This window comes from Harpia harpyja, chromosome 21 (genome assembly GCF_026419915.1).
Source record: "Harpia harpyja isolate bHarHar1 chromosome 21, bHarHar1 primary haplotype, whole genome shotgun sequence".
Taxonomy (NCBI): Eukaryota; Metazoa; Chordata; class Aves; order Accipitriformes; family Accipitridae; genus Harpia; species Harpia harpyja.
The window spans coordinates 1,871,932-1,885,496 of NC_068960.1; the positions used below are offsets into that span (position 1 = coordinate 1,871,932).

At 61.0% G+C, this 13,565-nt stretch overlaps 1 protein-coding gene across 1 annotated transcript in view; it reads right to left on the bottom strand.

Annotated features, from left to right (window-relative positions):
- Positions 1–12,918, bottom strand: part of NHERF2 (NHERF family PDZ scaffold protein 2) — a 40,959-nt gene extending 28,041 nt beyond the window's left edge. Inside the window, exons 1-2 of the mRNA XM_052772457.1 lie at positions 12,465–12,918; positions 7,719–7,976 (exon numbers count right to left, since the gene is read on the bottom strand). Of these exons, the coding sequence (XP_052628417.1) occupies positions 7,719–7,976; positions 12,465–12,674 (468 nt within the window). The 5' untranslated portion in view covers positions 12,675–12,918. The remainder of the gene's footprint in view (positions 1–7,718; positions 7,977–12,464) is intronic.
- Positions 12,919–13,565: the final 647 nt, after the last annotated feature.

The window sequence follows — 13,565 nt, forward strand, 5'->3', positions numbered from 1 at the left end:
AGTGCTGGGTAAATCACTCCACCTCGCAGCCTCAGTCTCCCCGACTGAAGGGCAGGAACGAAGCGCACAGAAGCGATGCCACAGCCATCGCATCATACTTGTGTGCTGTTACGGCTGCCATCAGTAAAGGGATGTCACCTTATGGATTAAACGGAGCTCTTTAAAACCTCGTTTGGAAGTCAGGTGTGCCCAGCCAGCAGCTGGACACCCTGGCCCCTCCCGACCCGGGAATGCACGCCATAAGTCAGAATATGCACGGCACCTTTGCTCCATGTGTTTCCACTTCTCACGAGCAATGCCGTAACCCCGGCACCTTCTCCCCTGGGTGGGAGCAGCCCTGTGCCCAGAGGGGCTGGGCAGGAGGAGGTGGGATTCACCCAGACCCGCAGCATCACCTGCAGCACTGCCAGGTCCGGGGTCAAACTCCTGGAGATGTTTTATCCAGCCACACTGCACGGTGGCACCAGGGACAGTCCTGGATAAATAGCTGGAAACGTGCAGTCTGTCCCCTCCTCCGCAACTCATTTGGATTTTGGGAATAAATAGAGAATCAAAAAAAACCCAACCAAAAAAAAAACCCAAACCCAATATTGTTTTAAGGTTTTTTCCACCGTGACAAGACCATGAGCCCAACTAGCCTGTAGAAACTCTGAGGGATGGAGCAAAGACACAGCAGAGGCTCTGTGCAGCTGCCAGGGCACATGCAGAAGGCCCTGATTCTGCCAAAAGATTTTTAATTTATTTGAAACCATTTAATATTCTTACTATTGAACAGAACCATTAACCAGCTGGCAAGCAGCCCACTTTTAAGTGGGGCTGTTATTAAAGCAAGCTGCTCAAGCGCATCCCTGTGAGCAGGGGGGGCTGGGACTGGCTGTGCCGGAGCAAGCTGCATTTTGAATGGCTCCCATTTAATACCAGTTTTCAAATCATTTTGAGGGAAAGCTTTTGATTACTCGAGGATGCAGAAAGGAACATCACCGGCTGGACCACATGCAGCATCTCTTCATGTCAGCAGCATCACTCCTCTGCAGCCAGGCAATGGGCTGGGATGCAGACACCCACCCACGCTCCTGCCCCCCTCCCAGGGAGGTGGGGGGTCCCAGGGGTGACCCCACTGTCCCCTCGCAGGACCGGGCATCCCTTGGGAGCGCATGGCCCCAGGAACAAAGGCTCTTGGCAGGGCGCAGCTCCTCCCGATGCTAATCTGCCTCCTGCCTCCCGCTCCCTTCCACTTTGCTTTGTGTTTCACTAAAAATATCGCAGTGGAGGAAGTTTCTGCCGCGGGGTGGATGCTCTCCTCCCCGGGAGGGGCTTCCTGCGCTGCCCCGGCACAAAAATAACCCCCCAGCCGAGCTCTGCCGCAGGACCCGCTGCCCACACCGAGCCCAGGCAGGCGATGCCAGCTCAGCCCCCTCGTCTGTCCCCGCAGCCCACCCGCAGCTCCCGGGTGTTTTGGGTGATGGGACACAGCCACAGTCCACGTGAAAGGAAGCATTTTGCATCCAAACCCCCTTCCCACAGCACTGGGAGGATGCGAGTATGCGAGACCTGGGGGGGTCGGAAGCCAGGGCTGATCCCGCCGTGCTCCAGCACAGTGAGCAACACTCTGTTTTCTTCACCTTACAACACCGTGGGTAAGTGTCCCATCTCGTATCTGGATTGCATCCAGCAGGACGAGGCTCAGATCCCTGCCGGCACCTCCTCCGAGTGCTGCGGCAATACCCACCCCACGCTGCTCCTCCACGGGCTCATCACAACCTGAGCCGAGGCTCCAGCAAACCCCGCTGCAGATGGCGGCACCGCGATGCCAGCCCCAAATTGATACCAAAAACCAACGAACAAAAATCAGAAGTTAACAGATTGCCAATGCACAAGGAGCGAGCAGACGGGACCGCATGGGGAATGAGGCTGGGGCTGCCCCGGTCCCAGCATGGGAACCTGCAATGCTACGGGATGCAGAGCCCCCCCCAGCCCCTCAAGCAGCACAGATCCCACTGCTCCCAGTCGCCCGTACACCATGGGAGGCAGAGGTGCAACCAGCTCCTGAAACACCTCAACACTCACACAAAGGGGTCTCTGCAAAAACGGGTCCTACTCCTTCTAACCAAGCGCCAAGTCGCTGGGCTGTCAGAGGGACCAACGGTCTGAAAAATCAAGTATTTTTATCCATTTAGCCTATCGCTGCCTGCACAGGAAAGGGCCAGCCTCCCAAGAAAGCAAAACATTCCAGGCTCCTCCGAGCAAAGCCCACGGTGCAGCACAGCCTCCTATGGTCTGGATTGGCACGGGCCACCACGCCGCCAGGCCAGGGGAAATCGTCCTGCCGCTGTCCCCAGAGAGGACACCTCCAGCTGCCGTGTGCCCCAAGATGCTCCGTCCCCAAGATGCTGCGGCTGGAGCTGCTCCAGAGCCCACCTGCGGTCCCAGCACCGACTCTGCCCGGCCCCGTGACACACGATGCCGGCGCGCCCGGTGCTATCAATAATGCAACGGGGTCAGCGCCGGCACAGACCCGCCGGCTTCCCCGCAGCTCCGCCACATGCCAGCCGAACTGCTGCCTCTGGGACAGGATTGAAGCGCTAATCCCAAAAGCAAGCTCGGCTTTGCCGCCGCTCCTCGGCTGAGCTCCTGCAGTAACCAGAGCCCTCGCCATCCCTGTACAGCCCAGCACCCGCTGCAATGCTGCCCTTTGCAGGGAGGCAGGAGGTCTCTGGCCCTGCCATCCTCCTTCCCGGCTCCCTGCAGGCATCTTCCCGTCCCCAGGAGGGATGCGGGAAGCCGTGCTCCCTTCCCGTGCTGTCAGTCAGGCACAGCAGAGCAGCAACCCAAGCTCCCAGCAGCCCTGGTGCAGCTCCACGCTGCGGGTGAAGAAATGGCTTTGCAACGTGTTTTTTAAGCAGAGAAACACAGAGCGCACGCGGTGATGGATCCCTGCCCCGACAGGGCACACGCATGGCTTCCTTTTGGCTTTGCCCTTTCAGACCCGCAGCAAGAGCTGCCGGGCTGGCAGCATCCACAAAAATAGCTGCTGTGGGAAGGGCAGGGAATGCTGCAGGGACATGGCCACAGCTCCTCAGGCTCCGTGCCGGAGGGCTTCCCCAAGCCTCTGCCTGCACAGCAGGAACCTCACCCAGGCTGTACCAGGGACGAGCTTTGCCATCCTCCCCAGTCACCCTCTCCCCGCAGGTCTGAGCCTGCCACCGGGGCCCAGGGAGCGCAGGATGCTGCAGGGAAGTGCTTTAATATAAACCATGCATTTATTTGGGGTTGGGGTTTTTTTTTCTGTTTTTTTTTTTTTTTTTAATCGCATAATTACTGCAGACATTTCTGCTCATGTTAGGTTTTATTACATCTTTGTGGTTATTCTACAAGCCCTAAATTTTGGGCCTCAACTGAGTTGGCAAAGTTCTCTGAAAACATCTGTCCCGAGTTACTGCCCCTCCAGCGCTCCAGCAGAAAGCTGGCGGCTGAAGATGTTGCAATGCAGAGTTTTATTTGCAACAGAAAAAGTTCTTATTCCTGACCCAAACAGTAGTGTAAATATTTACTGCCTCGATGTCAGCGCTGGCCCCACACCTGTGGGTCTCGAAGGCACCCAGGCGCTCGTCCATTCTCCTCCAGAAAACCACACGTCTGTCCCCAGGCACGTCAGCTCCTCTCAAGCACAGGCCGGTGGCATGCAGGAGGCTCAACGCCTGCTCACTGTCATGACAAAGAGCCAGCCACAATCCCCCGTGTCGGTGGAGGGACACCCATTCTCCTGCTGTTTGCAGGTTTTGCCAGCAGCAACGCTAAGGTGACGCTGTCGCTCCCCGAGCAGGGGACAATTAACAACCGGCTGCTAATTCCCCTACATTAAAATTCCCAGACCCAACAGGCCACTTGAATCCAGCGGCTACAAGATGTGCATTTGCTTCCCGAAAGCTAAATGCCAGTTGTAAAGGTCCCTTTGCACACCCACCCCCTGCAGTCGTGCTTTGGTGCAACCGGAGCAGCAACGGAGGGCAACTGCATCACCCCGAACGCGTCTTGGTGGCTTCACCGTTGTTCTTGTTTCTCCTACAAACACACCTGGAGAAAGCAGCGAGGCAGCAAGCCCCAAGGACACCCCTCACGTGGCTCACTGAGCCTGCGCGGCCATAACGGGGGGTCCCAGTAACAGCACATCCCTCCCACTGCGCAACTGGAGCGGGGACAGCCGAGCCACAGCTCCTGCCTGCAAAGGTGCTGCCAGCCCCGGGCCACGCTGCCTGCACACCACGAACACCCCCGGGACGGCCGGCAGCTCAGCACCAGCCCAGCCCCACAGCACGCCTGCCTTTTTACACGCCGTTAGCCCAGGCATTTAATTAACAGCCACCGTCAGCTCACCCCGCTGTCCCAAAGGCACCTTTGCAATAAAAGCAGCTCGCCACCAGGCACCCAGCACCCAAAGCAGCCCCTGCCATGCCGAGACCCCCTTGCCCCCCAGCACAGCCCTGCCTGCTACCTCCGAACCTCCCAGGGGACTCGACGCTGGGTGCCGGGCAAGGCAGAGCCAGAGTCCCGGGGAAAAGCAGAAAACAGCCCGGTGGCCACGAGAACATATTTGGGACAGGGGGAATACTTGGCATGGGGGCACGTGCCCTGCTGCTTCCCCTTCCAGGGGACACAGCATGGGGCAGGCAGCGAGCGGGCAAACCCCTCCAGCCCACACGGACACGGGTGCAGCGCCGCGGGATGGGGAAAGGCAGACCCTGCTCCCCGTGCCACCACGGCCACGCGTCCCCAGGGTGACGGGCGCAGCGGCTGGCAGCCAGCCCTGCTGACCTGCTCTCGGGGCAGGCAGCCTGATTTTAAATACGTGCTGAATTATTCATGGCATGACCGTGGTTCCTGGAGCACAAGGTCCTGGACACCGGGTCTCTGCTGGGGGGGGGGACACGTTGACCTCCCCACCCGTGGCAGCTTGCCCAGAGGGGTCACTCCTCTTGGAAAATAAGACTGGGGCAGCATGGGGGAGGCTGGCAGGGCTGTGCCCACCCTGCGTGCCGCATCGCCTCCCTGCTGGCCCACTGCTACGGCCACCAGATTTCCCTCCTCTTTGTTTCAGTTGCTCCTTGCTTCGGGCCGCACTGAAAAACCCGGCCTCAAATCAAGGAAAACTGCAGCCTTTACATAAACAAATGCTGCTCAAAAAAATGCTGCTTCCCTGGGAGCAGCCCGGAGCATCGGCACCAGTTCCTACAGGGACAGGCTGGGGCCAAGGGTCTGCAGGGGGAAGGGAACTGCCTTTTCTCCTCCTTCACTGAACGCCTCCAGGGAAGCTACACAAAAGACCCAAGCACCGCCAGCCCAAGCCCAGCTTCTCCCAGTGCCACCCAGCTCAGAGCCTGGTCCCCTCCAAACCTGGTTGGGGGGACGAGTCTCTGACTGGACCCCAGCTGCCACAGCCCTGCCGCAGGGACAGAAATCTCCCAAACAGCCCCCGCATTCGGGAGCTGCTCACACCACGTGCGCCCAGTGCCAGCCATCCGCAGGATTCGGCTCAGGCTAGAGCTGCCCCACGCAGGGACACGGCACTGAAGGGCTGAGCACTGCAGGAACCGGGGTTCACCATTGCTCCCCGGCCTGAGCCGTTTTGGACCTAGGCAGAGAGCCACCATCACCCAGACCAAGAGCCTGGAGCAGCTCTTGCCACCTTGAAGCAAGCAGGACGGCAAGGCACGGGAGCAGGACGCAGGTCCCGCTGCTCCGGCCACCCCTGACCTCGTACCACGATCGCTCATGGTCCCAGCACGGAGAAGTGACCTTGGCCAGGAAAGCCTGCAGCGCCCGGCTCTTCAAAGCTCAGCGGGAGCAAACCAGCCACCGACCCAAGGCTCTGCAGACACCCGACACGCTCGGCACTGCCCAGCTCAGCAGCCCCCCGTCCCCCACCCCACACGATGGGCATCACCCCCAGAGTCAACTCCCTTTGTCCAGCTCAGGTTCTGCCAAACGCCGGCTCCGGCACAGCGAGCACCAAATGCCCCAGCCACGCTGCCCCAGGCGAAGCCACCGGCCAAGCCCCCAGCCCCTCTGAGGGGAAGCGTGGGTGCTTCTCCCCCCTTGCACCCCAGCCCTGCCCGGCTCTCCCCGTCCCACCCTCTCCTCGGAGGAGCCGAAACCCAAAGGCCGGAAAGGACCGTCCCGTTCCCCTCGCCTGACTTCCCGTCAGCACACGCTGTTGGATTGCACCCAGCAAACGAAACACAGACAGGATAGGAAATCCCCAGCTTGGAGAGCTGCCCCCAGCCATGCCCAGACACCCCCCCAGCCCAGAACGGCTCCTCTCCCACCAGCCATCCCAGGGGTGACCAGCTCCCCACAGCACCTGCCCCCATGGGAAATGCATCCATCATCATCACACAGACCTTCAAACAGCTTCAAATCATGCAATAAGTTAAAAAAAAAAATACTGCCTCCTATCCTGCCCCTGCCAGCCCCAGGGAAGGGGGGATCCTCCTCTGTAAGATGCCAAAGAGCTCCAGAGGGAAGGAACGGAGGCGAGACCCCCCTCCTTATCGCTGGAGATGCACATGCCTCCTGCCTCGTACCACCATCCCCCCTTACCTGCGCGGGGGAATTCCTTCAGCTGTTTCCCCACGGGGGCTCCCGAGGACACAAAGCTTTCTTGATTTTCCCACCCATGTCCTCCCAGCAGTCCCACCGCCGCTTCTGGGCCGGCATCCAGCCACCACCCCACCTCTGAGGGGGCAGAGGCTGACCAGGAGCCCTTGCAAGCTCCCTGGGGAGGAGGAGGAGGAGGAGGAGGAGGAAGAAGAGTGCACCCACGGCAGCTCCGCACTTGAGGAGGCGGCTGAGCACCACCGCTCCCTGCCCGGCAGCACAGACCAGCAAGCACGGGGGGGCTGCAGAGCGGGGACGTGGCAGGGAAGGGGACAGACGGCTGCAGAGAGGTGACAGAGTCACCGGCTCGGCCACACGACGCCCACACCGCTCCTGCCACGTTCACACCCTGAGCAAGGGCAGCGCCGGGACTGAACCCTGCTATCTGCCGAGAGCAAGGCTGCGCCGTCTCCGCCAGCCCGGCCCCAGCAGCAAGGCAGCCATGGAAATTGGACGTTTTCCACCCCAAATTCTTTCCTTTTTGGAAAGGAGTTTACCAATAAAAGGCACTTACTGCAGAATCACAGTCCAGACCCAGGCCACTTGAAAAAGAGCTAATTTCCTTCCTATTTAAGCAAAAAGCTGAGAACACATTTGCCCCAGATGTTCCCTCCCTCCTGCAAATAATGGAGGGGAGAGAAGCTCATTCACGAGCTCCAGCTTCACCGCATCCCTGGTCTGTGCAGCCTGTCCCCACGAGTGAGCGAGAGCCAGGCTGGGATGCCAACCTCAGCCGAGGCACCGTGGGGGTCACTCGTCCCCAGGGCTGATGACTTGCCCCCCCCAGCCCCCTCTGTGCCAGCCCCCCCAGCAGCTCCCGGGGCTCAGGAGACCCTCAAGGGGCACAGGAGGGGAGAGCGGCAGTGCAGCCCCCAGCAGCCGATGCTGCTTCGAGCAAGAGCGAATGAGGCCGAGGGGCAGCTTGCCCGCTGCTTCAGGACACAGTGGGGTCCCCAAAGCCGACAGCCACGTGCAGAAGGTTTTTCTCCGATGGGAAGCAAGCCAGGCTTGCAGAGGGAGGTGCTCCCAGCGTGGCTGCACCCGTTCCCCGGCTCTGCACTCACCTTCCTGCTGCCGTGCGAGGAGAAGCTGTGCGAATGCCGCTGGAGGCTGCCCCCGCTCAGATCCAGCTGCGGCTTCCAGACCTCTCCGTTGTCGCTGCCCACCGACTTGGTGGGCGAGACGCTGGAGTTCAGCAGGATCCCGCTGTGCACCATCTCCTCCGTGCACGTCAGGCGCAGGCTGCACAGGTACTCATCCGTCTCCTTGTCCACCACGAGCAAGCGGGTCTCCGTCTCCACGGCTTTGATGCGCTGCACGACCTGGAAAGGAGGAAAACAAGTGAGCAGAAACCCAGGCACCTCCTGGTTGTGGCAGGAGCTGGACCAAGGACCATCAACTCCCCAACACTCTCCTGCAGCTTCGGACTTGCTGCAGGGTGCAAGTTTTGCTGTCGCTTCCAGCTATCGGTGATGGGGGAGAAGGGCAGAGCGTGGCTTTGGGGGACCCCCAGGATGAAGCATCTGTTGCCTGCAGCCCCGGGTGATGATGGTGATGGCTCTTTCCACCCCATGCCCTGCAACCGACCTGACAGCTCTGCCCAGGGCCACTGCACAGACCACCCAGGATCACCCATCCTGCTCAGACAGGAGCTTTCCCAGAGGCTGCTTCACTGCCCCCCAAGCATCAAAAACCCTGCTGCCTGGTTTTGTTCCTTAGAGGGTCGACATAATCTGTCCCACCAAGCAAACCGTCCCGCACACCCTCATTTCCTTGACCTGTGGTGACTTTCTCTCCCCATACCCAGGGCAGGGTGGAAACCCGGGGAGCACAGGGAGGCACCAAGCACCCACGCATGCATTCACTGGCTGGGCTGCCTTTGCTGGGTGCTCCCCACCCTACCGGTGTACCAGCTACCCCCCACCCTGGGTGGATTTATGAAGGAAACAACCCAATCTGCACATTCATCCCCAGTCTGTGCTAGGAGCCAGCTGAGATAAGGGAAGCCGGTGCTGGGAGCGGGAGATGGGCCCCGTCCCTGCTGGGATCCAGCTCCAGGCAGCGCTGAATGGGGACCATTGTCCTGCTCCTGCCCGGCTCCTTCTCAGGGATCGGTGACTGGCAGAGGCTCTGAAAAGAGCTCGCCGTGTCGGCGCGGTGGGGAGAGCCGGGAGGACCCGATCCCGGCCATGGCCGGGCGGGCGGATAAATCACACCAGGGCAGGCTGTGATGGAAACGGGGCAAATCCAGGACATGCACAGGAGCGGGATAAAGGGAAACCGCCTCCAGAATCCCCGCCAGCAGCCACAGAGCGCTGGCTCTGCTGGGCCACCTCCTCCCTGCTCAGGCCTTCATCCCAAGGAGGAAGAGGAGGAGGGGTGGTATCACTGGCAACGCTGCTCAGCAGCCATCCCCAGCCATGAGGTGGCCTTGAAGACCACAGACCCCGTGACCCCCCCTCCCCAAGGTGTGCCGGGAAACCCCCGAAGCAGCACTGGGCTTCCTTACAGAGCTCCTGCTCTGATCTAGGTCACACCGGCCAGACGCACTGCAACCACCAAGGTTGTAAGTGACAAACGAGCCTAATGCGCAATTAGCTAGCATTTATTTACTCCCCTGCAAGCTCCATTCAAGGTCAACAGAGCCGGTATCTGCAAACGAAAAAAACAACCAGCAAGAAATTTACAGACTGCAGACAAGGTGGCTTGTCCTGAACCAACTAATCTGCTGCAGGGTTCGTCTCCACGCGCCGCATCGGGCAGCAGCGCGCCCAGGGCTCCCATCCATAACCGGCCTGAAGGATGCTATTCCACCAAGCCCCAGAAAATCCATCTGCTCCCTTTCAGATCTATTTACATGCGACATCAGACAGCGCTGCCGATACTGGCAAGGGAGTGCCTGTGCGAGGCCACTTCTCCCCAGAGTGACCTGGGAGCAGGCAGCCGACGTGCAGCGGTTGCAGGAGATGCAGACAAGCAATACCTGTGGGGAGCATGCAGGAGAAACATGCTGGGTCCCACACAGCGACATTCCCCCAGACCCTGCAATTTGGGTGCTCCAGGCATTAGGGCAGCACAGTTAATCGCTGGCAGGGAGGAGGGTCACACCGACCACAACGAAACACAGAGGGACCACCGAAGCGCCCTGACCTGCTGCGGTGCTGCACGGCAGGATGGGTGAGCTGCCTCCCGGCCGGTGGGGAACGGTGCTGGGGCTCAGCCCGCTGCCGAGCTCCCCAACAGCCACGGCAAGAGCAACGATGGAGCAAGCGTCCCCCCCAGCCCCACGTGCCCCAGGGGCTGAGCCAGGCAGGGATGGAGAGCGGGCACAGAGCAGCCCCTCGCCCTCTCCCCAGTAGCAGGGACAAGCAGAAGGGGCTTTCCGTGACAAACTCCCCAAGCAGCAAGTCGCTTTGGGGACAGAGCAGCGAGGTGGAAGGCAAAGCAGCAGCCAGGCACACGGCGAGGTCCTACCCGACACGGGCAGAGCCTGGCACCCTACCCGTTTCCGAGCCATGGTCACAGGCTTGAGTCCGCAGCTTTTCTGAAGACGACACAGCCTCCCCTGCGCATCTGGCGCCTGGGGACCTTCTCAGCACCGGTCCCAGCCGCATGATTTCCACAGCTCCACCCAAACAGACTTTTACCCCTGGCTACACCAGCACCAGCCCAGCAGAGCCGGCCCGGGCCCTTCCACCCTTGCCAAACACCAGCTGCCCAACAGGGAGACTCATGGTGCCACCGGGAACGGCTCCGTTCATCCCTCCTGCTCCGAAAGGGACGCCTCTGCCCGTGCACCGCGCTGCCAGCCTCAGCAAGGACCTGGAGAGGCTTTCCTCGCTGCGCTGCCCAGCTGGGCAAGGAACTGAGGAGCCAGGATGCAATTTTGCATCCAAGACATGAAACGCCCTGAGAACGCGTTCTGCCTTCACTCCTTGGGTAAGGCCAGGAAAAAACAGAGAACAAAGACACAAATGCCGCCAGCTTCAGCTCGAAACACAGTTACACCCAAACAGCAAGGCCTTGTTTGCTGCGGGCTCTGTCCCACCGCAGCTTCAGATGCACAGGGAGAAGTGTTACTTATTCAAGGTTGGGGACCTCAGCAGCACAAGGAGGAGAAGCCGCAAACTGGCTGCTTTAACACATTGGCAGGAGCCAGCATCTGACTCGCCATGGCATCGCCCTTCCCACAGTCCATCAGTGCTGGGGGGGTTTTTTTTGGGGGTGGGGGGAAGGTTCTTGCTGTATGGAGGCAGGAGGAAGGGCGATCCCAGAGCACGTCCTGAGGCAGGGCTGCTCCTGCTCACACCACTCATGGCATCACAGCAGGAACACAGCACAGCGGCGAGCTCCACGACACCCCGGACGGGACACTCCATCCCATTCACTGCTCTGCAGCAGGGAGCGAGTGCCAGGGCTTCATCCTGCCTCCGCCAGCAGAAAATGGAAGACAGGAAAATTTCTCCCATTTCACTTGACCTACTGGAAAACTCCCACACATTTCAAAGACACAGCTGGCTGTCTCAGCTCCGCTATCGCCCATCCCCAGCATCCCAGTTTCAGCAGGGAGTTCTGATGGCTTCCAATATGACGCGGCTCCTTACAGGAACACAGCCCTCCTTTCTGCCCAGCCAGATCAAAATGTGGATCCTCCTTCAAGGGTTTTGAAATCACATTCAAGACAAATGTTAACTTTTACACAGCTGGCTCAGATCATCAAAACAGGCTCAATTAGCCAGGAAAACCCACCAAGCCCACAGAGAGGAGTCCACAAAGGCTTTACTGGAACCACCTGGAAGGCTCTGCCTCACCTTCAGCAAAGCGACATCCACACGTGGTGGGTGAAGCCCAGGAATCCACAACCCCCTAAAACTCTGCCAGGTCCACAAGCTATGCAAGGCACATCCCTGATAAAGGGCAGGCAGCGGGGCCCGGCCGTATGTTTTAAGTTACTAAAGCACTAAACCCTGCAGAGCCCCGCGAGCCATTAGGCAAATGGGCACACTGGGCACTGTGCCTCTGCCAGGCTCTGTGTCTGCGGTGAGACAGGAGCAGCTTGAGTCTCATTGCTTGTTTTTTGGACTAAACTGTTTAACAAATACAAGTTTCAGTTTTATAAGCAGAAAATGACACAGCCCAAAGCATGCAGCTTCTGCTACAGAGCTGAGAAACAGCTTACTCAGACCCCCCCCACTCACAGCTGTGGTCTAATAACAGCCATTATTTCTCTACAAGCCCTATCTCACTTAAACCAGTCGAACTGCTGAACATCTGCAGAGCTTTATCAGTAGATTTTAAGGCATCCTTATACACTCTGGGCTGCATAAGCAGGAGCAGCTCGCCCAAAGTAGCTGAAGAAACCCATAGCAGAGGTGGAAATAAAGCCCAGGTCTCCCCATTCCTTTCCACCACGGGTTGCATAACGCAGCGGTGCCCTGCCCATACCGAAACACCTTCGCCTTTCCCACCTTTACACAATTACAACATCCTTTCCCCGGCAGCGAGACAGCCCACGCCACGCAACCGTTCCCTTCGGAACTCAGCACACAAAGCAGCAGCCCAGGCCTAGGATTTTGAGGGGGGGGGGGGGGCACCCACCCCAACAGCCTCCAGCACTGGCCAGGCCAAGGATGCTCGGGCACAGCTATTTTGGGAGAAAGCCCCCCCTCTAGCCCACCCCAGGGAGGCCGGAGCTGGGCAAAGCCAAGCCGGCGAGGTGGCTCAAAGCCGGGGTGCTCGGTCCCTGGGAGGGCTGGGGGGGGGGGGGGGTTGCCTGCCCTGCCCGCCCCTCGCCCACCCCCTGCCCGTACCTGGTGGTGCGTCTCCTGCTCCACGTTGAGCCCGTTCACCTCGACGACCCGGTCCCCGGCGCGCAGCCCCGCCGCCTCGGCCGGCGAGCCGGGCTCCACTTTACGGATGAACTGCCCGCTCTTGCCCTTCTCGCCGTGCAGGTGGAAGCCGTAGCCGCTCTCTCCTTTCAACATGCGGCACAGCCGCGGCTTCAGCTGGTCCTTGGCCATGGCCGGGGCGCCGGGCGGAGCGGAGCGGAACGGAGCGGAGCCGGCGGGCGAGTGGGGGCGGGCCGCGGGGCCCCTTTTATGCGCGGCCCGGGGCGGGCGCGGAGGGGCGGGCCGGGGCCGGGGCCGGGGCCGGGACCGGGGCCGGGGCAGGGGCCGGGGCCGGCGCTGGAGCTGGGGCTGGGGCCGGGGAGCTGCGCAGGGCGGCCATGCTGCGCGCTGCCCCGCGGTGCCGGGAGCGCGGCGGGAGGAGACGGGGACGGGGATGGGGACGGACCGGGCGGAGCCGGGGAGGAGCCGCAGCGACGGACGGGGATGGGGATGGGGATGGGGATGGGCGAGGGACGGGGCGGGCGGAGCCGGGATCGGCACCGACACCGGCATCGGCACCGGGATCGACACCGGCACCGGCACCGGGCGGACGGAGCCGATGGAGCCCCGGGACCGATCGCGGCCTCCCGGGCTCACGGATCGGAGCTCTGCGGGCTCAGCTCCGGCTCCGGCTGCTGCGAGGCTTCCCCCCCCCCCGGCCCCGTGCCGGTGCAGCACAGAGCATCCCCCCCCGCCCGGGCTGGGGGCAGCCCCCCCCCCCGGGCCAGGGCAGTGGGCAGCCGGCTGGAGCCCACCACCCTCCGGGCCAGCCCGGGGACCGGTGCTGACACAACGCCACCGAGCTGGGTCTCCCCTTGGGTCTGTGGGCCGGGACCCCCCATCCCCATCCCCTCCGGGAAGGGGTACCCGAGCCAAGGCTCATCTTTGGGGGGTAACACAGCTTTCCGGGATGCGGGCAAGGACAACCTCGTGAAGGGGAGGTGATGAAGAGCAGGGCCCTGGAGCAGAGGCCGCTCATCCGGAGTCGATCCTGAACTGATGGGATGTGCTGGTCCGGAGAGG